Here is a 22,460-nt window from a genome sequence, read left to right as displayed (position 1 = left end):
TGAACATACGATTCGTGTTTTCCTCTTTAAATGTTTTTACTCCACCTGAATTTTATTGTGTCCATTACTCAATCTATGCTTATCGAGAAGTCTAACCTCGATCAGAACTGATCAATTTTGTACATTTCTTTCTTTTGTTTGCTCGATTAGTCCCGTTATCGAAATAAAAATAAATCTTTTCGCGTCTGCACGTTACTTGCCGCTTACGTCCTTAATGTAATAGGAAAGAACGCTGAATACTTTTGTTATTTAAAATATGTATTCCCAAAGGGTAAATAAAAGGTTTCCAATTTCGATGTCTACAAGGTATAAACGTCGAGTAAATTTTTTGTACATAGGAAAGTAACGAAGGGGTAGCACGAGAAAGCCGCCTAAGAGTCAGTAAAATAGTTCAATTCACGCAAGCTATCTTCGTGATACGATACCCGATGGAAAATTAATTGTATCAGAATGCCGTTGTGTCTTGCCGTTGCGACACATACTGGTCTACCGTGAAAAATGATGGATCGATATCAAACGTTGAATTTTTGTTTTCTTTGTTTAATGATCGATGAAAAATCAATCGTACATTCGAGCTTCGAGAGAGCGAACCAACGGGCGTAGGTTTCGCTTCGGTAGTAGTGATCCACGATGTCACACTGAACTCTATTTAATATTTACAAATGAGATCGATTATTAAAAAGTAATGAGCAATTACCTTGTTCCGTATTTTTTTTTTTTTGTTTTAAACTCTTTTGTTTCGTTTACTTTTAATATATCATAGAGCGTGCATAGGAAGGCGCAGTCCAAATGATTTTTTCACAACAAAAAAATATTATTCAGTCATACCACACCCTGCGAGAGCCGACGAAAACGTGAACATGTTAGAATACGGTACGTTTCTTGTTACTTTTTTTTTTTTGTTGTTTTCTTTTTTTACTAACAGTAATGGCGACTGGCAGACAAACAGACAGTTTGGCAGGCATGGTGAACATAAAATCAAACATGTACACGCGACACGAGTAACCAGACCTTTACCTTTCTATCCTCTCTCTCACTCTCACTCTCTTCATCTTTCAATATCATCACTCTCTTACGTATTCCTTAGTATCTATGTCCATGAGGTCCTATAATATTGTAACATAGGCTTTAGTACGCTATATCGTAAGCTATACTAAAAACTACCACCGCTGCGTCGCCAACTACACGCGGCGCAGCAATTCTTAATTAATATTAGGAATATCGGCAGTGAAATTCCAATGATAGACGCGGCAGGCAGGCAGTCAGTCCAGCAAAGTCTGTGGCACTTGCGCTGCTCCGGTGCATAACGGATTAAAACTGATCGATCGGGGTGCCCCGCGCGATAATTTTTACCATTTATCGTCGACATTTCGCGGGTAAACGTATTGCGAGGATGAAATGAATTGAAAAATTAGGTGGGGCACCCCACTGTTCGAACGGACCGATCTCTCTTCCTCATCTTCTCCACCATGGCACCTTCATCGTCATCATATTCACCGTCGCCTCTTAACGACATCTCGGTCTTATACTCTATCGTTTCTTTGTTATACATACTTCTTTTTTTTTTTTCGTTTTGTGTTTTGTGTTTTTCCTTTCTTTTTTGAAAAATAATTTCTTTACAATACTCCTTCGTATGTCCGATCCGCGACGCAGCGGATCGCCGGTGTCATCGTTTGTTGTTCGATGAGTCGATCGGAAAGAACGAAAAACAACGTCGAATTGTCCGAAACATAAAAAGTTACTAAGATTACAAATCACAAATGAAATCACAGACTTTCGTTGGTGGTTTGACAGAGGGGAGGGGGCCGCACATTGCAATTAGAACAACATTGTAGGCGTATCGTCGTCGTCGTCGTCGTCGTCGTCGTCGAGGAAAGTTCGATGGGTATCTCTGCATCGGGGCGAACCTCCGTTGTCCTTCCCCTGGACGATTTATTCCCATCCATTCTCCTTGATCATGTGAGCAAGCTCGATTATAAACTTGCCCTCTTTATACTTCTGACTCGACTCGAACGCGTGCTCCTGAAACATTTCACGGGTAGCCATTAGCACACGCGCTGGCTGGTTTTTCCTGTTATTTTCGCTATTTCCGCGCGGTATATCTCGATTAAAACAGCAGAAACTCACGTATTTCCACCCGAGGGTGGTCTTGCAACATTCGCAGTAAATATCAGCGACGGCATGAAGCCCAGTCAACAGAACTCGCTCCTCCGCAGGACCGCAGCCCACGTTCACTCTAAAATAACAAAGAAAAACGATATCTTTACCGTGGCCTGTCGCGTACACGTTTCTTCTATCGCACGGATTGCAAACAAATCCCCGCCCCGGTTTCCGCGAGCCAACTTGTTCCGAGAAACTCGCGCAATTCACCTCGAGTGCCGTAGGTCAGCGAATGTTTACCTTTACTAATCTGTAACGTCGATGCTTTCGCGTCCGTGTACGCCGGTGTACTTTCTATATTATTAACTCTTTGCACTCGAGGCCCATTTTTTTTTTTTTTTCTGCTATCTGCCAGCAACTCGAGATTCTATCGTCACGAATGTTAAGCTTAGATCGACTACTCGAGTGAGACATCTAATTTCAGATTTGAAAGTCGGCTCACCTTTGCCTCAACGACGATCGTTTTATCGACACTTCGAGTTCCGATGAAATTAAACCTAAAGGAAACCTAGCGTGGTTTGACCAAAGGGTTGATCTGTGCGTGGCGGATAGATTTATGTGCGCGCATAAAAAAAAAAAAAAAAAAAAAAAACACACAACGTGACGAGTCGTTCGGGTAAAATAACGCGGCCTAGTTTCCACGACAATTCGATCCCGGGCTGCGACGGCAGGCGTTAGCATACTTACACGGAATTAAAGAGATAGGCACGACCTTGACTGCCCTGGAAGGACTGCAATCGAAAAGGAGAAAAAAAACCGGTGTTAGTGTTGCGTTACGAGTGAACACCTCGAGAACGCGGCCGTACGAACGTACAGCTCGACGAGCGGAAGAAGCGAATGCGAGAAGTCAGTCCGTTACCTGATCTATCACGGCTCACCTTAGAGATGAGTTCGTCGTGGTTGGCGAGGTGAGCACGGCAGTGAATGCACGAGTAAGTGCGGTGACACGAGGGCAGGTATGCTTGAAAAGTTTTGACCATGATGGCGTGTCCAAGCAAGCAAAGAGACCTCTCCTCTCGCCCTTGTCCGTCGTCTTCCTTTTTTTTTTTTTCTTTTGCCTCTTTTCCCTTTGTAGTCGTCGTCGTCGCTGTCGTCGATTCTCCTCCTTCTCGCTTATCAAGTGTCGTCGAGACCCTTTCCTCCCGTGTGTGGCAAACGTCTGGCCGTTAACCAGCGGCGATTATTGAATTGAATTTCTTCCAATCGCGGGGTGGTGGTGCAATAGTGGCCCCGTTCACCGCCGCTTCGTACTCCGATCAGCTGTTGAGCTGGTTCAGACAGCGCCGGTTCGGGGACACCTGTGAAACCGATCGAAATTTCTCTCGTTAGCACTCGATCCGACTCGACGACAATCGATATACGATTTAACGGAACTTCGCCGTTCGAATATTCCACCGACCCGCGAAACGCCGTTTACAGAATCCAGCCCAAGGTCGAAACAAACAAACAAACAAACAAAAAAAAAACGAAAAAAAAAAATAAGAGTTTTATCTACCGATCTATGGATCACGGTGGGCCCACACCGCCGTCTGTTCGGTATCGGGGTGCGAGCAGCGAAGCTGAACAGTCGCGACTACGAAAAAAGTTGCAGCAGCAAACGTGTTCGACATTACCCACTCGCACGCCCACGACGACGACCACTTCTCTGGGATCGTCGTCGTCCGATCTAACGCTCCGACGCTCAATCTGATCGCGAATCTCCTGAAGGAGATGACGTCAAGAGGAATTCGTTGGAGCGAACCAAGATCGCCGAGGCATCGCGGAATGGACGCGCGCGAGACGGATAAATAACAGAGACGTCTTACAAAAGAGACTCGTGTCGGCCGCGATATCAAAATATTTTCAACTCCCCCTGGGATCTTCCTCGACCTCGTCGCTCGCTTACAGGGCGTCCGGAGATTGCGATATCGACGTTGAAATTTATTTGCAAACACCGCGTTCGACTCCGTGCGTATTACATTAACCTCTTGGGGGATATTTGTACGCGTGTGTGTACGTTTGTTTTCATATTGTTGAGTTTCGGCGTAACGAGATAACGAGAACTTAAATATTAGGGGGACCAGAAAGTAACGTCGTATCTTTTACATTAAATTCAAGCAAATAAATTTATAACAAGTTTTTTTATTTTTTATTAATTATGTAATCGCCCTCGTTATCGACAACCATTTTGTTATCTAGTGCGCAAATTTTCAATATCTGATCGATACAAATCTCCTGGTATACAACGAGCTGATATAATGGTTAACAAGTATCGACAATCACAGAAACGACATTACCTTCTGGTCCCCCTAATAAATAACAATTCACTTTATTTGTACAATAGAAATGTAATTGGAATGTAGTTTCGGAACGTCTGCTCTCAATGCTCTCGAAATTGTACAAATAAAGTTCATTGTTATTTATTTAACTTCTCGTTATGACGAAACTCAACCATATTGAAGTAAGACGGCATATTTGTACGTATAACAGATAAAAATTACTTTGGTTTCTATGCACTGTGCAAATCTATACAAATCGTTTATTTATCGTCCCCCGTTTGGCCCGTCAATAAAAGTCTCCCCGCGTGTTTCACTCGAGGAAGCGAATGTGCATCGTTCGAATGCGAATTCCTACCGCGAGGGACCGGAAGCATCGTCTGCGGATTAAAAATAAGACGAATATTGGCCCCAGCGCGTCCTTCTCGGAATCCGTTCTCGTCGCTCGCTCGCTATTTACCCGCTATCGGATGTATTTATTCCGCAACTATCGGTTCCGAGTTATTTATAAAGACCTGTTAAATAACGCCGCCGCCGAGCGTCAAACAGTCCGTCGCTTCGTTACTAAAGAGAAGAAAAAAAAAAAAAGAAAGAAAAGGAATCCCCGCCATTTGTACGAACCGAAGGAGGAGAGAAGAGATAAGACACAGGGAGGAGAGGGTGCGGATCTAGAAAATGGCGTAGCGACGGAGCAGAAGCCACATGGAACGTTTTGAAACGCAATTAGCATCGATGTTACTCTCTCCATATCGAGCGACGCCACGTGCTGACGCGCGTTCAAACAAAGAAACGAGACAAGGTCTTTATTATGATGCGGCTCGAAAGAGGTTTCTTCTTTATACGAATAGAGGAAGCGAGGTATTCCGTAGCGAGGTCGTCCACCTCCTTGTAACATTGTTCATAACCTCGATATTTACGCTTTTTCCCCGGAAACTTTTCACCGCTCCAATTACCTTGCTCGTGAATACGAAACGATTCGTGAATATTCTCTTACGCTACGTATTAGGTGTTGACATCAATTCCGTGCCTCTGTATTCGATCATTCGTAACTGTACTACGCCCCGATGGTTACAGAGTGCCGTCTCGAAACGATTTACAAAAACATCGGGAAGAAAAAACACAAACATCAACGGTACGATTGAGATCACGGCCAAGGAATGAAATATATCATTCATTAATATGAATGAATGACTATATAATTGTAATCATCTTGTGTCGAACGTGCGACGCATGTATACCGGAGTCACGTTGTGACATGTGTACGTCCGCGAAGGAGAGACAGCGTCTTTGTTTTGATACGCCGTAGAAGGAATAAACGGTATGCTCTTTACAAGAATGGAAGAAGAACGGCAACCTCGTCTCGTTCGAATTTAGTCGCCAGACGTTTTTGCGGCTTTATCCCCACCCCCCCTGCTGCCCCGTCCCCCCTCGACCCGTAGATCGTTTCCATCCGCTACGTGTGCCATGTCCTTTTCTTTGTCCGTCTTCCGTCTTCGTTCCTTTCCAACTCGGATCAATCGAAACAATGATTCGCGACGGCCTTGCGATAACGGCGCTACTTTGCTTTCCAAGCTTATGGCAGCGCGGAATTAGCACTTCGAGTGCCAAGCGTGTTTTCCGTTTCATTATCTCTGACACGTGCAAGTCACTTCGGTGACAATTAAAAGAAACAAAAAAAAAAAAAGAGAGAGAGAGAGAGAAAGGAACTTAGCAGCACGCGAGAACGTTTCGCTAGGGATTTCCTGCGTGCGATTACGAATTTCTTGTTCAACTTTTCGCGTTCGTGGTTTGCATTCGGTATAACACGGCAGAAAGTAAATCGACGGAACGGTTCAATCTACGTCGTCTTTTTAACGCGTCGGGGCTCCAATCAGTCTGCCAGACCAAACGCGCGCACGCATCGCAGACGAAGACTGCTATATTCGCGCATACATTTCGGACTCCCATTGTTTCGTGCCTTCGAAATGAAATGGGGAAAACCATAGAGATATTGCAGGTAGGGGGAGCGCCGAACTTATGGATGTATTACGGTTTAAACGAGATAGGAAACCGCGGTACCCTTTGTTTACCGACGCAGGCAGACGAGTGCATGGTTGCACTTATCGACGGGCCTACGCAGGGCCGTCTTAACGGCATCGTGGGGCCTGCGTCGGGGCCCTTGTTCAATTTATTTCGTTTAAACATCGCAGACTAAGGAAACAAGGGACCCAACCGCCACCATAAATAATGAAATTAATTATTTTAGTGAATAAATCCTCTACGAATGTTTTCAATCTTGCATTAACTAGAATAGGGGTTCCTCGGGCTCCTGGCTGCCGAACCGATTCAGAGTCTGCAGGCTTAAAATTTTGTCTCGAAACGATCGGAGACTACAGAATCTAACATTTGTCGTATTATTTATTTTTGTATTCTCATAAAAATTTAGAAATTCTATCCTAGTTGGATTTCGTCAACACTTAGCTTTTAAAATGAATTGTTAAAGTTCCTTAGCGAAAAGCTCTGTCGCCCATATATGGATGGCGACCAACGCGTTAAGAATGTACCTCTCTACTCCAGAAATTGATATTCATTTCACTGGAAACATTTCTCAGTCTCCGTATATCCTTGAACGCAACGACTGCATTCAAGCCCCGTGCAAAATCGCGGCAGCAGCCAGTTCGTCGGCCTGCGAATCCTCGGAAAGAAGTTTCCCGACGAATCGTCGGGAACAAAGAGACGGAACGTCCGAGTCAATACACGGCCCAAGGTCATTGCTACCCATCGCCGACGCATCCTCGGTATTTCCGATTTTCTTCTCGTCTTTTTTTTTTCCGGCTCGTGCAGCCTGCGCGCGCCTACCTCGCCAATGAATAAGACACGAAGAATTCGACGAAAGTCCTGTCGCTCTTTGTTTTTCCACCTGGTGCTCGTGCACGACAGGCGTCGTCGTACATCCGCTCCAGACGAGACGCGCAACCAGCCAATGTCGCTCAATGCAAATGGAAACGTGTATAAACGAACGGTAGGTGGCTCAAGAGATGTTCTTTCCATTCGAAACCAAAGCGAACAGAGTTTCGACGAGCCACCTGTTTACATCGAAAGAACGTCTTTACGGATCTTCGTAAAAAACGGTTATACAAATATACGCCAATGTGTAAAAGGCACTTGGTTGGTTGGAATATAATACTTAAGTTTGAGAGAAAAAAAGGAACTTGTGCACAGTCGATACACGTTTCTAACCTATGCCAGCGACATCTTTTTTTAAGGGATATATTCTACCTACCTCTACGTTACGAGTAAAACGTTGGTAAGGAAGCGAAATACCGTGACAGATTTTTGGTGGAGCTTTGTATTCAAAGCAATCGAAAACAGTGATACCTACATGGGTTCTTATCTGTTTGCCGAGGTTTTATCGCGGACCGTGAATTTCTCACGACCCTGAACCTGTCGAGTCAGGAAGAAAAATGAATCCCCATTTCGTGTTACGATAAGATAATCGACCGTGGGTTCGTCGATATTGACGCAGGGAAGGAACGTTGACATCCGAATTTCGGTAGACATTAGATAAAGTGACAAATTTGATACTACTTACATGGTCGAACAAAAATATCGAAAGAGAAAAACAACCACAGATGAATTCAGGGTTAATACGCAAAAAAAAAAGAAGAAAGAATCAGATACGAGAGATCGAGTGTCGATTAAAATTTTGTTATGAACAAATTTGTGACTAACAGAAAATTAACAAGCTCGATACCCGTTTGTATCTTATCGATCTCTATCTAAGAGAAATACTTTGTCTCGGTCGACCTTAGCGTCAATGCCGCACGACGAACATTCTCGCAAGATTACGTATTGACGACGATCGTATAAACTAAGGTTATTAATTGCTCAATCGAGTTCGCTAAAGAGAAGACTTCTGATTCGATATAAATAACGTAGATAAAACGCCATTCGAAATAACGACGTTCGACGAAGCTTTCCATCGACGTTATTGCACAATCTTCCCATGGAGGGCTGAATCGACGCGGAAGGTAACGATGTTAAACGGAAATCTCGTTATCCCGCGTGTTTTTTCCATCGGTAAGTTCTCGTTTGCGCGGCGAAACTTGACCGAGCTGAACTTAATCGGTAACTCGATCAGCAACGACATTATTTCAGACTCGAACCTACGTAACTACTTAAAAAGCATTAATTACGAAAAGTGTAAGTGCGTTGCAACGGTAAAGCGTTGCTACTTCGATGATGAAATTGACATATTTACTAAAAGGAGATCGACATTGTCTACTTACCAAAATAAAATTTTCTTCTATCGTTTGCGAATACTAAATGCACCCTCGAGGTGTTAACTTCGGCTGCATTCTGTCAATTGGCAATTCGTGTTGACCAGTACGCGCCAAGTAGCGCCGACTGGGTTATTCCAGAATCATAAATTGAAGCGATCGTAAAGATTCATAAAGCGTCGTTAAATAACACTTATGTTAATGATCGAACACGTGTGTAGAGACAGAAGAACAGTTTCAATCGCAGAAATGTGACCGTTACCGTAATAATACAGGATGTCCCAAAAATGTTGTAACATCTTGAAAGGGGTGGTTCGGGAGGTGATTTGAAACAACTTTTTCCTTAGCGAAAATATTGTCCGAGGCTTCGTTGAGGAGATATTAACGGAAAACACTGACCAATCAGAGAGCGCGGATACCGTTGAAGCGGTAGCGAAGGCTACGAGCTAAGCGGCCGCGTCCAATGTCCTTCGATACGCGTCGAGTCACTTGTTCGCGTACAAGCGCGGCCATTTAGCACATAGCCTTCGCTACCGCGGCCGCTCCAACGGTATCCGCGCGCTCTGATTGGTCAGTTTTCCGTTAATATCTCCTCAACGAAGCCTCGGACAACATTTTCGCCAAGGAAAAAGTTGTTTCAAATCACCTCCCGAACCACCCCTTTCAATATGTTACAATATTTTTGGGACACCCTGTATACGCGGTGCATATGGCTGTTGGCCAACGGTACAAACATTCTCGTTACGTCTAATTTCGTCCCGAAGGCGGCGTGCTAAAGTCTTCCGCGTCCGAATTATACATATTACCGTCCTTCCGTTGAACGCGAAAGCGCATCATCGATTGAACTTCATTCAAACAACTTCCCTCTATCGGTGCCCTAACATAAACGCACTCTGCTCACAGCGAAATCTATCGAGCGGATTAACGCGAAACTATCAAAGTTCAGGGAATCGCGGAACACCTGTTCCAAGGAATGAAAATAAACTCCGCGATTGCACAGAAATCGTCTTACGAACCAATCGTGAACAAAGTATCGAGAAATGTTGATACATGCATGTCTAACCATGTCTAAAGCACGATAAGTCCTCTCTCAACCTTTATCCTCGCGATACGCGATGGGTATTCGTATAACCTTAAAATCGCTACGCAACGGTACATGTCAGTAGCGCCCTTATAAGGGGTCAGGGCCGGCGTGACCTTTCGCGGGGCCTGAATCCACATTCAAATCCTACGCTTAAATTTTACAACGAGGAATTATTTATTTACAAATGCTATATATTTTGTATAAGATGAATATTAAATAATAATACTTTGATGATTTTTGTCACTCCTTTCAATTTAATCATCGCTACTAAAAAAAGTCTTACATCTCAGCAAAAATTGCTTCCATTTGTTAATGGTATCATCAGTCTGTAAAAAGTTAATCAAAATCGGTGCCTATTAATACAGTAATTTTCGTAGACCGCGGGGCCGGGTTGTTGCCTTGCTCCGGCCCTGTAAGGGGTGCACAAAAATGTACGATGCGAAGGAATGAATCGAGCTAAATTGAAAATTAGGAAGTCTTAAATGTATACTAAACCTAACATTTGCTCCTTGAACACGCAAGCTTTGCGTGAATCGCAGATCGTTTAAAGCGAACGCAGATGCTAACGAAGACTTGTTCGGATGACCCCGAGGATTTCAAGTGCATATAGCAAGATATTCACTCCTGTTATGCCCGCGCGGTTATGCGACTGTAAATTTGTAATAGATATTTCGTGCCGGTTCTAAATGCGCCCGCAAGAACATTGCTCGGTCTCTCTTTCACAATGCAGCGAAACGAAAGTTTCATGCGAAACAGGCTGCGCATATGTCTTACGGCGAGCGTTGAATGGGTACTTAATTGTATAGATCGAAAATGATCGAAGTCTCGTACTCGATACGACGTAGAACCACGAAACGATAATACCGCCGACAAGAATCGCGTTATACATTGATAAGACTACTTCTGCGACACAAAGTAATCGAAGATCTAGATGGATCTAGATGCACTCGATAGTGCATATATAAAAACGGTCTTCGCACGAGTACGCATACTTGTATTCTTGGGATATAAATTTTCTATGTGGTGCCATCTATAGCTCGCCGTTCGAAATTATGGGTTACCGTAAATAGACACGTGAAATGTACACGATTCTAGCTCCCTAAGAAGACACGATTCCTTCTCGAATTTTAACAATATTCCGTTCTACGTTTTTACGTCTACAGGCCATGAATAAAATATGCACCGTGTTGGATTCGTCTACTTGAAACGTAGAAACGTAATCAACAAAAAATGTAGCATTCTATGTAAGAAAACGAAGGTGACCTTCGCATCTAGAAAGCGACTTCGTCTGGAACGAAGCTAGACCGATTGAGACATAACCTCCTCGAAATACTTGGTAAAAATAACTACTGGATTCGATGCTAACAACGTGAAAGTGGTTAAAATGGGATCCCGTACATGGATCGCACGAGTCAATTGTTGCGCATCGACTATAGCCGATACATCTACTACAACTGATACTTCTCCTTGCTCGAAGAATTCATTCGACGCGTTCGATGATAGCGATTTCGTTTTGTTCGTATAATTGCGTTTCCGATTCGATGTAGAGCGTGATGACAGGTTAGGACGGCGATAAGCGAGACATCTGTAATCTCGGCCGCGCAAAAAGATGAAGAAAGCGAAAGACCGTCGGTGCAGCTGGTGGTTCGGCACCACGCGCAACAATCGATGAACTCTTTTCAACAACTAACCCTGTACAGAAAGGGTTAAATACATGATCGTGAATACTATGGCATTCGCGAGAAGGCGATCACGTGTCTGACCCACGGTCGAACGAACACGCATCGCGGGTCATGCAATACAGTCACGACTCCGCGCGTCATCGCGTGTATTGACAAAATGTTTTCTATTGCATATCGCGTGCAGGCACGGCGGTAGCGTCACTGGGGCCCTGGTGCAGAGAAATAATATATATTTTATATATATATATAATTTTGAACAGGACATGATATTGTATTATACGTACACGTTACTACACAAACTAAAACGTATAAAATATTTTTCTTCGTTAAATTTCCCAGGATAGAGAGTCACAGAAGCACAGGATTAATTTCTACGCCTATGTACAATATTTGCTCGTATGAATTATCTTATTAAAATACTCTGTCAATCTATCTTTGTTCTTGTTTTACCTTCCAAGTCCAGAAAAAAGACGCGATGCATCGTTTCCTCGCACGTAAACCGGCCCTGCTCGCATGGAAGGCGGTACGCCGTGATACGGCCTCAAACCCGTTACATGCATGAACGTAGATCGACGTCTTTCGCGATACCAACGAGGGAGAAAAAAAGATCACGACGATTTTTGCGAACGTTTGCTAAACAACTCGCGATAAGGTTATATTTCGTGCGACGCTCACGAATGGATCGGTATATCTACGTCTCTTGACCTTTGTAAACTGACCTTTTCCTTGAAAAACACACGGAGTCTTCCGACACGCGAAGCTCGCCGATCAGATACCCGTGAACGGTAAACGAGCTGTCCTCGGTGGAAATAAAATAGCACGTTTGAAAAATGGTCTTAAACTGGATGGACAGGTGTCGAATTAAATTATGGGATTGGTCCTGTTGGTAAAGGGATCGTGGGTTCAAATCTTTCTTTTCCGTGCCTTGTGCTTCATTCAGATCTCTACATATATATATATATTATATATACATATATATATATATTAAAAATATTATATATATATTAAAAAATTATATTATCAAATTAAATTTATTCGAGGTATGACAAATGTATTATTATGTTTTATTCTAAAAACGGACAGAATTTTTCATACCTCGAATAAATTTAATTTGATAATATAACTTTTATCACTATTTATGACATCTTGCCAAAGCGATTGCACTTTGCATATCATTTTTAATGAATATATGCATACTTGTTGAAACTCGTAACCAGAACGGACAGACCAGAACGAACTTTCCGGTATACCTAATAAATATAAATTTCTCGTTCTGTTTCACGAATTGATATCTGGGTGAAATACGGGATCTATGCGCGAAGATCGACGCTGGACAAAAGGTGTACGACGCACGAACGATCGCAACAAACGAATGGATACAAAAGGATCGTGTATTTTCGCAATGCAAAGCTAGACGCTTCTCGTGCGCCGCGGTTAACATTGGAATTGCGTCGAACTTTCTTGAGCGTTGTAAATAACGGATACACGTACTTCGAATACAGAGCGCACTGTAAACACAAACATTTGCGATAAAGAGAGGCGACGAGTGGCGTCTGTTGCGTAGTTTCTTTCTTTATCGCTCGGGGAGCTTCGACGCGTATCGCGCGCGTCAAAATACCATCTTTCATGCAAACGTAAACAGTGCGCGTCAACAGAATTTCGAGGCGTGTCTCGATCCATTTCGTAGCTTCTGGGGATTTCCGTGAAATGTACAAGGTGTCTTAAAACTCCTGACGCGAACTAAAATCTTAACGATTACCTTCGAAACAAAGGGTTTGAAAATTTTCAAAAACAAACAAAAATAAAATTAAACAGGATATTCTTCGATCTAATCAGTATGGTACAAAAATAATACCAACACTAATTCAGAACGGTAGGGGAAAAGTTAAACTTCAGGCAAACAACATGGAAAAAAGTTCGCTAAGATCACCGTCATCGTCGTCGTGTCCTTATTGCATGTATACACGGGTCTTGCTCATCGGCCATGTTTCTTTTTCGTGCGCGGGAAGATACGGCTTCAATACGTCACGCAGACTGCTCGACGGATAAAGATCGCTCGAGCCGCGCGAGCACGTCTAATATCCGCGAAAGAATGATATTTTATCAATTTTTCAATCGAATCGACCGCCGGGAATTCTCGCGAGCGATTCACGTAGCGATACTCGAACGCGAACGCAAATGTTATCGTGATCCACTTCGACGTTAAAATAATCGACGTTTCCGTGGAGATTTTACCGACCGAATAAAATGGCAAACGTAACACAGTCCAGATATCACCCAGACGGTTGTTTCCACGAAACGTGCACGCCGATATTTGTTTCTCCATTCCGCGAACCGAGAGCATTGCGCGATAAATTTAACCCTTAGACGACCACGCGATTCTTTTCTATGCAAAGATCAAAGGAGGGGGTCTGTAACGAATACCAGCTACGAAAGTCGTAAGCTGAAAGTCTTTTAGCAAACAGGAATATCAATATTTCGCGGTCCTAAGGTCACCTGCCTAGATACTTGAACGTGCTACTTGTAAAAATATCTCCTGGACACGATTGTACACTCATTAGAGTGGATATCGATATACATCTAACCCAATTGCTTGCAAGTATCTAACCCAATTGTGAACTATATAATGTTTGAAAATATTAGCTTGTCCCGAAAGTTTCTTTCGTGGGTTGCATTCAATTATTTTCTGTGGCAGTGTTTCTATAAATAGACACACTAATTTCTTAGACGTTGATGCTGTAACAGTAACGAAGCGAAATGAATCGTACACGATTCAGTAATGTAACATGAAACATGAAATATTGTTTACGTATTAATTATTAATAAAACGAAAGAAACTTTCGGGACAACCTAATAGTTTCTGTACGCGTTGGTAACCGAGAAATCACGACGCATCCGCCAACGAGCAGCAGACAAGCGATTAGAGAGTGTGTGCAATGTGTATCATCGTACCCCTCGCGAGAACAATGACTCTAAAGAAGTCGACGTTGCGCGTTTTCCTCGCAACAAGTTTTGCATTACACACGGGACGCGTCGAACCGAGAACGGCGTTCACTTAGCATGCAGATAAACTCGTAAGGTACAGCCGTTTTATAAATAATTCGCGGGAAGTTCTAAAACGACCAAGATTGTTGAATCACAGGCGAGAGATTGCACGCACGCACACTAAGTAATTATATACAATATAACGGTGCCGTGCACACGGCGGTCAGAAGGAAACGAGCCACGATAAGGAAACGTTGCTTGCCCGGGAACGTTTTCTCCGGGTTGGAACCGTACTTCGATCCTCGTGCAATAATAATAATAACAATACAATCTGGGATATTTTATTTATTTACGGAACGATTTTTCCTGTCGGGAGATCATATCAGGTAAACATGTGCGAAGGTGTATACAACATTAAGATACGTATCAAATCTTGATCCGATAAAGAGGATTTGATATATCTCGATATTGTATACAATTGTATTTACTATATTTCGATTCGACAAGTCTCCCTCTGTATACAGGGTGTCTCAAAAATGTTGGAGGTCCTTGAAAAGGGTGGTTCAGGGGGTAATTTGAAACAACTTTTTCCTTGGCGAAATTGTTGTCCGAGGCTTCGTTGAGGAGATATTAACGAAAAACACTGACCAATCGGAGCGCGCGGATACCGTTGGAGCGGCCGCGGTAGCGATGGCTGCGCGCTAGGTAGCCGCTCTCGTACAAGTGACACGACGTGCATCGAAGGATATTGACGCGGCCGCTCAGCGCGTAGCCTTCGCTACCGCGGCCGCTCCAACGGTATCCGCGCGCTCTGATTGGTCGGGTTTCTTTTATTAATATCTACTTAACGAAGCCCCATCCGACATTTTTGCAAATGAAAAAGTTGTTTCAAATCACCTCCGGAACCACCCCTTTCAAGGACCTTCAACATTTTTGGGACACCCTGTATACTATATTTCGACCTCATTCTAATTATCGGTAAAGCAATGTTTTTTTTTATATTACCTCTGTAATAACGCGCGTGCACCGCAAGAACATTTTTTAAAACACCGTCCTGTGACATAGTCCTACAACAGAAATTGATTTGAATTAACTCGAGCAAAAGTTTCGGTCGCGTTGCAACCGCTCGGGTTCGTTGATCCTTTTAACGCTACGCGAAAACGCGAGTTTCTAACATTTCCAGGTCCCCGGCGTGAGTCACGAAATACAACCAGAAAACGTGCGAATTCGTGACCATTGTGAATTGCGTAGTACGCGACAACCGTTCCACGTGCGAACGAATGAATCACCTTTCCGAGCGAATCGCTCGACGACGATTACAATAATCCCAGCTGGCGTTTTACGCAGCCGTAATTATGGAAATAAAGTACGATAACGACGACGCCGGAAAAAAATCTCGGCTTTAATCCTTATCTTTCAGTGGCACTCGTCGAGAACGATAAACTGAACCCGCTGGCTAGGTTGAGAAACGCTGCTTCGAAAGAACGTAACTACGGCGTCCATACTCCGTCGGAATAGTAAAACAATGCAACAGAAGTTCGAATAATGGAGATTCAACTGTAAATAACCTGTTTCGCTTTAGTCTGGCGGTTAGCCGCCCTCTTCCCTTCCTGTTATACGTGCACGGCTTTTTCCCTGCCGGTTTATGCATATAGATGCTCCAGACGCGGGTAAACATGTACGGGGGGGGTGGGAGGGGGGCGGCGGCGTGCACATATGTGTCCCACGGATATATATTCACGTACAGCATGTACGGCTTCGATTATTGGTTCGTCAAATGCGAGTGAAATCAAAGAAAAACACTCGCTCGACGATGCACGAATTGGAAACACTTCTACGTACTTTGGTCGGTTCCAAGGCCACGAGAACCAACCTGAACGAAAGCGAACCACGGAAAAAGGAAGAAGCCCTTCGATTTACGCGCTTAAATTTATTTTCGAACTTGCTGCTGCTTCGTTTTTTGGAACAAAGGGACGGGTAGGAATTTGTCCGAGGAGTTTCTAAGAAATTCGATAGTTGTAACTATTCTAAGCTCGCGATCACAAAATGAACGCGTTTAAGACACTCGCGTCTTAAAGAGAACCGTGTTACGAAAAGAGCAGCGTGTAAAGACCGATATCTATTCACAGGCAACGATCAAATTAATTCCAAGTCCCCGTGATGCGCAGTTAGCCTAAGAATGACACGTTCTACCGTGCGGCGTTATAAACCGTAGCCTTATTGTTTTCCGCGCGTGTCGCAACCATCCGTTCGATTCCAAACGTTTTAATCAACGCACCGGGAACAGTGAACGGACTTGGACGTAGCGTTCCCCGTCGTTCTCCGTTAATACCCGGACGAACGAGATAAGGATTCCCCAAACGCGTTATAAATACGTAACGAGATGAAGGGTCGCGATCACACGACGGGAATTGCGTACGATTCCCGAACGCTTTCGACGAAGGAAAATGGGGAAAGCAGACGGGCAAAAAATCGGCGAAAAGGCGCGACGGAGTTGCGTAGGTCACGCACGTACAACGAACCGGCCGTCCGGAGTGATAAATGATAGCGAGGTTTTTGATCGCGAGCCCCACCGCCGAGTTTAATCAAGTGTAAGCGAAGAAAATAATACGTCGGTAGCGCCGCGCTGATAAAATACGTTCCGACGGAACTCTACCTGACAAGGAATCGCTCCTCGATTAATGAATGGGAATCGTACGTGGTATGTCCCGGTTCTCGACGCTGGCGTCGTTCGTGAAATTTTTCATTTCCCAAGATGAAGCAGGGAAGACGTAGACATGTTGGTCTAGTAACGAGAAAATGTTACGAGAAAATAATCGAATAACGAGTTAACAACGAGATATTCGGAACTAGCGGGGAAATACGCACTTATACGCATGCGTTGGTAGACAAAGACAGACAGATTACGACGGTCTCCGTTCTCTTTCTATCTGTGGTACGGGGTCCCCTATACTCCATCTACAGGGTGTCCCAAAAATGTTGGAGATCCTTGAAAGGGGTGGTTCCGGAGGTGATTTGAAACAACTTTTTCCTTTGCAAAAATGTCGGATGGGGCTTCGTTAAGTAGATATTAATAAAAAAAACCCGACCAATCAGAGCGCGCGGATACCGTCGGAGCGGCCGCGGTAGCGAAGGCTACGCGCTGAGCGGCCGCGTCAATATCCTTCGATGCACGTCGAGTCACTTGTTCGCGTACGAGAGCGGCTACCTAGCGCGTAGCCATCGCTACCGCGGCCGCTCCAACGGTATCCGCGCGCTCCGATTGGTCAGTGTTTTTCGTTAATATCTCCTCAACGAAGCCTCGGACAACAATTTCGCTAAGGAAAAAGTTGTTTCAAATCACCCCCTGAACCACCCTTTTCAAGGACCTCCAACATTTTTGGGACACCCTGTATAATATCTCTGTGGTCCTGTTCGCGCAGGATCGGTGAATCACGAGTATTTATATTTACGTGCACCGTATTTATACGCACGTAACCCCTTCGCTTCATCCCAACCGCGCGCAACTCACAGTAGGGATAAGTTTAAAGATTGCAAGAGCCATTGCCCCCGTTGGCGTCGCGCTGGGAACGAGAAAAGGGAAAAAAAAAAAGAAATAGAAGAAAAACAAGGCCCCCTGGAGAGCGTCGGTGGAACGTGCGTTGGCCAGCCCGTGGACGATTCCATCCGGCGCATAGCCCAGCTGACAGCCCAATCAGCTGTAAACGTACACAAAAGCGTCGTCCAACAGGTCCACGAGTTCGCGCAAACGGAACAATGCATTTTTCCTCGCGTGAAATATTCCGTTCCTGATTCGCGGCTCCCCACCGATAACGGGAGTAATTTGCTTCTGTTTCTTCTCTTTCTTTTTGGACAGATTGTGATACAAGCGCGAAACGAATGCACCGAATAATCGCGAACGTATTACACGCCAATAACATCTATCCCGCTAATTACTTCTAATTGCGTAGTTTCTCCCGGCTGGAAATTCAAATGACGGCGAGCGGTAATTTTAATGACGACACCGGGTATGCGAGTTTCGCGAAAGCGTGTGTACGTCTCGGTTAAATTGCTTAATTGAGCATTATTAATTGCGAACTTTCTCGACGGAAGATGCACACGAGTCGATTAACATCATCCGCGTGCGGAAATTACGCGGAGGCGTTCGTTAACCGTGCTCGAAGAACGCCTATTGGCGGTCAACGCACGCGCCCCGTCGGTCGACAGCCCGCGAGCGCCCATAGCAACCGGAGTTTCAGTTCGAAGCCGTGGAAGTGCTTTTTCGTGACGGGGAAAAAAGAAAAGGGATTGTGTCCCTACGCGTTCGCACGCGTGGCAACAGGGACGAAGAAGAAGCTACGATATTCTAGGCTGGAATAGAATTTCTAGCAAAGTTGAGCAGAACTTTAAATCGTAGAATTTTAAGTAGCAGAATTTGAAGTCGTAGAATTTTAAGCAAACCTTTATATGGATAATTGCCTGGTTAAAATATTTATTCGGATAACGAACGCGAGGGAATAAATATTTCATCGTTATGCAAATAAAAAAATAATCCTCTATGGGCGCACGTGTTTCTACCGCACATGTATGTGTGGGAATATCGTACGCGGTGTGTAATTATTTCGTTGTGCTTGTCGCACGTTGCATTTAAAAGACGTGCATGTACTGTTTCTTCATTTACATAACGAACAAATACACTTTATTCGTGACTCACGCGTAAGAGTGTCCCGCCAGCTATTATTCATAGTTTAGGTAAAAATTGTTGTCCAACTCCGGACCGTGTTGGTATACGGGGACCCGCGGCGACGCTACGCTACTGCAACTTAAATAAACACACTGGGAGAGGAACAAGCACGGAGCAGCAGCAGTAGCTTCGAGTTTAGTTAATTCGGGTCATCGTCCTTCGTCACTCGTCGCGCATATTTAATTTTCCATGTAAGCGTCCTGACGGCGACGGATGTCGCTTTCAAAGTGAATTGCACTTTAATATGCGCGCTCCGTGGCGCATCCACGCACGCCCGGTGTTCTACGGTCTATTAAATTCGAAAGGCGGTAACACACGGGAACGTGTCTCAAGAAAACCGTAGTCGAATTACGGATCGATAGATGGAAGGGAAATAGATGGACACGACCGACCGTTTCGGAACGATTTCAGCTAGTTGGACGTTCACTGGCTTCGCCAAATATTTACGGTCGAAAAATCGATCGCGGTTTGATCGTCACGAAACGCTAGACAAGAAGCGTTACGTCGATTCTCTCTGTCGCTCTCTTACAGCGGAGTGTATTATGTAGGTTTTTTTTTCCAAAGCGATCGAAGCCTTCCGACATCGCGCTAAGGAGAAGTATACCGCGAGACTGCACGTACGCACGATATAACACTTTCAAACTAAGGATTGTAAAACTAAAACATCGGATTTTGCGAGTGGTTCGTGTCGTACGCAATCGTATCACTTTTGTCAGTCGTGTTTGGAACGCGTCGATTCTTTTATCGTTCTCTGTTTTGTCTTACCGTCGGGAGAGACATTATGTATGTTTTTTTTTTTTTAGACCGTTGAAGCCTTCCGGCAGCACGCCGTGAAACACATTCAGTATACACGCACACGACCCAAAGAGATAATAGAGTTCGAAACATTTTTATGACGCGGCGGTTGAATCAGCTGCGAGTGTGTACAAAAGACGAGCCAGCGCGCATTATCTTGGTGACATTGCCGGTCGGACGTCGGTGAAATTTATCGTTGCAAACGCGCGTACTACGGTTCACTGGGAATAACGACGAAAATGCGAACAGAAACGTGTCGAGAAACACGAACCGGGAAAGCGTGTCCGTAATGACGAATAAATCGACGCGAAATTGTAATTATGCGTTCGACGAGTTAGCCAAGGTCGCTAAGCGATTTGCAAACTAACCCTTTCGTGGCCGCGGTGTCATTTTTGACGGAAACCAGTTTGGTATTATCGTTGGAAATAGCAACAGAGTGTGTTTACGTGTTTGGAATTATTCTGAAATGTTTTAACGAGACTGTTCGCGCGTGACAAACAAAAAAAATTCGAATACGCATCGTGAAAAGAAACGATGTACACTGTCTCTAGGTGGACGAAGGGGTTAAGAACGGAACGAAAGAATCGTCTCACGCACACACGTGAAGACGTGACGACAGACCCGTTCGATACGGCGGATTTTGCACTGTTACTAAGTGGAAAAGTCCTAATTACGGTACAGGATCGAAGACGAAAGGTGCACGAGCGAGGAAATACGCGACGAAGACGGTAACGGGAAGAATCGCGTGAAACGCCACGAAGCGACGGCCCTGATCTTCTCGTGTAAGGCAGCTGACAGGCCCCCGTCAGCTGAGAGCGTACACAAAGTCTGATGCCGTGTGCGCACGTACTTTTAATCTCGCTCCTGTTTCCAAGAGAGAGATCATCGTCGCACGAAATACGTGCACCACGATTCAGCTAAAGACGACGCTGTTTCGACGCTGTGAATGACCGTACACTGAATACCGAGAGACTTGGTAGAAAGAACAAAAAAAAAAAAAAAAATAGTATTGCGTCGTTCGATGCACAGAGAATGGGAAAAACAACACGAACGTAGATTCACCCGAGCGCGTTTCAAAGTCACTCCGGCCGTCGATATCGAAGTAACTGGTCGAGACAGTGTACAAGATTAATGAATTTCGCGAACTACGAGTCGATGGTACGGGTATCACCGATGATAAATTCACCCATGGGTAAACGGAACCGTTGCACTTTCGATTATTCGCGGAGACGTCGCGTTTCGCGGAACCGACACGACGGACCACAGCAAAATGGCAGTTGCGTGGAGGCACCAGCCTCGAGGGCTTGTATTTACGTGGTGTTGTCAAAGGAAACAAAGAACGCGTGTATAAGAAGAGGGTGCATCGAAACGATGGGGTTTACGCACCTCCATATGCATCCGTGGCCGCGGCAACGAGCGACGACGCGTGTCCTCGGCCTTCTCTGCACCTCGAGCCTTCGATCACGGATCACGGTTCCCTCGTTTTCGCGAAATGCCGCAAACAACGACCACGACAACTCGTTTTGATCATCACTAACGCGAAACAGTCGCGTCCAGCGAGCACCGTACTTCTGATCGCCTCGGCGTCGTTCGATTTATTTCGGTTCGTCCGCAGGCGGGACGGTATACGATGACCCGTACGCATGCGCCATTTCAGTTTCCACTTCCCTCCGGACATCGTCGCTAGAGGTCGCTCGCGACCAGAGCTGGGCACATTTTTATCTAGATAACCGACGAGAACAACACTTTATCTGGATCAACTTTTATTTCGCGAACCAAGAATAAAGTTCTATTCAAATAAAATACGCATGTATTACGTATACGTGCGCTGAAAAATATAAAAAAATTTCACATCAACATCTCACGTAAAAATGCGCCAAACAGCACGCGAAAGAATCCTTTCCTCTTTTATCCGATAAAGTTTTATACGAGAACTGATTACTGAAAGTTTTAGTTGAATAAAACTTTATTCGTAACCAACACTATGAATAACGAATGACAACTAGCCGGATAAATTAATTGAAAAAAATCTCTGTTTACCATTACAGGATACTACCATTACCTTGCCCCTTGAGGAAAATTTCCTTGCTACGATACTGAACGCGACGCGCGGGAGATTTCGAAATAGGAGATATCGTAACCTATTAACTTCGTCGTTTCATTTTGCTGTAAGAATCATAATGTGAGTTCGAATGAAAGTCTGATGAATGCATTTTCCGCAGACTCGCGTTTTTTTGTGGTTTCAAAAATAGGAATGCTGATTAGTCGCGTACCTCATTTATTTTCATGATATGCGGGCAAAATATGACTTTGACATGGTAATCCGTCTCTTGTACACGCAGACTGGAATGCAGAAAAAGGAAAAACATCTTAGTCGCGAATAAGATATAAAAAGTACAGTAAAACTTGTCTTACAATGTTTGATCGTTAAACAACTGTTTTTTTTTTTTTTTTTGTAACCGAATATTACCTATTCATTTTCGATAAAGTAAAATCATTCGTGATAATTACAGCACT

At 44.3% G+C, this 22,460-nt stretch overlaps 1 protein-coding gene across 2 annotated transcripts; it reads right to left on the bottom strand.

Annotated features, from left to right (window-relative positions):
- Window positions 1–58: 58 nt before the first annotated feature.
- LOC128893742 (protein yippee-like 1) lies at window positions 59–21,586 on the bottom strand. Of its 2 annotated transcripts, XM_054154953.1 has the most exons (6): window positions 21,330–21,586; window positions 15,431–15,492; window positions 3,039–3,458; window positions 2,848–2,891; window positions 2,128–2,236; window positions 59–2,022 (listed from the first exon to the last, which is right to left on the bottom strand). In XM_054154953.1, the coding sequence occupies exons 3-6, from the start codon at window positions 3,138–3,140 to the stop codon at window positions 1,933–1,935; spliced, it is 345 nt and encodes a 114-aa protein (XP_054010928.1). In that variant the 5' UTR covers window positions 3,141–3,458; window positions 15,431–15,492; window positions 21,330–21,586; the 3' UTR covers window positions 59–1,932. The 2 variants fall into 2 exon arrangements, with proteins under 2 accessions (XP_054010928.1, XP_054010927.1); XM_054154952.1 differs by lacking the exon at window positions 15,431–15,492.
- Between the last annotated feature and the right edge of the window lie 874 nt (window positions 21,587–22,460).

This window comes from Hylaeus anthracinus, unplaced genomic scaffold (assembly GCF_026225885.1).
Source record: "Hylaeus anthracinus isolate JK02 unplaced genomic scaffold, UHH_iyHylAnth1.0_haploid 3, whole genome shotgun sequence".
Lineage (NCBI taxonomy): Eukaryota > Metazoa > Arthropoda > Insecta > Hymenoptera > Colletidae > Hylaeus > Hylaeus anthracinus.
This window is presented reverse-complemented; position numbering and strand designations above follow the sequence as displayed.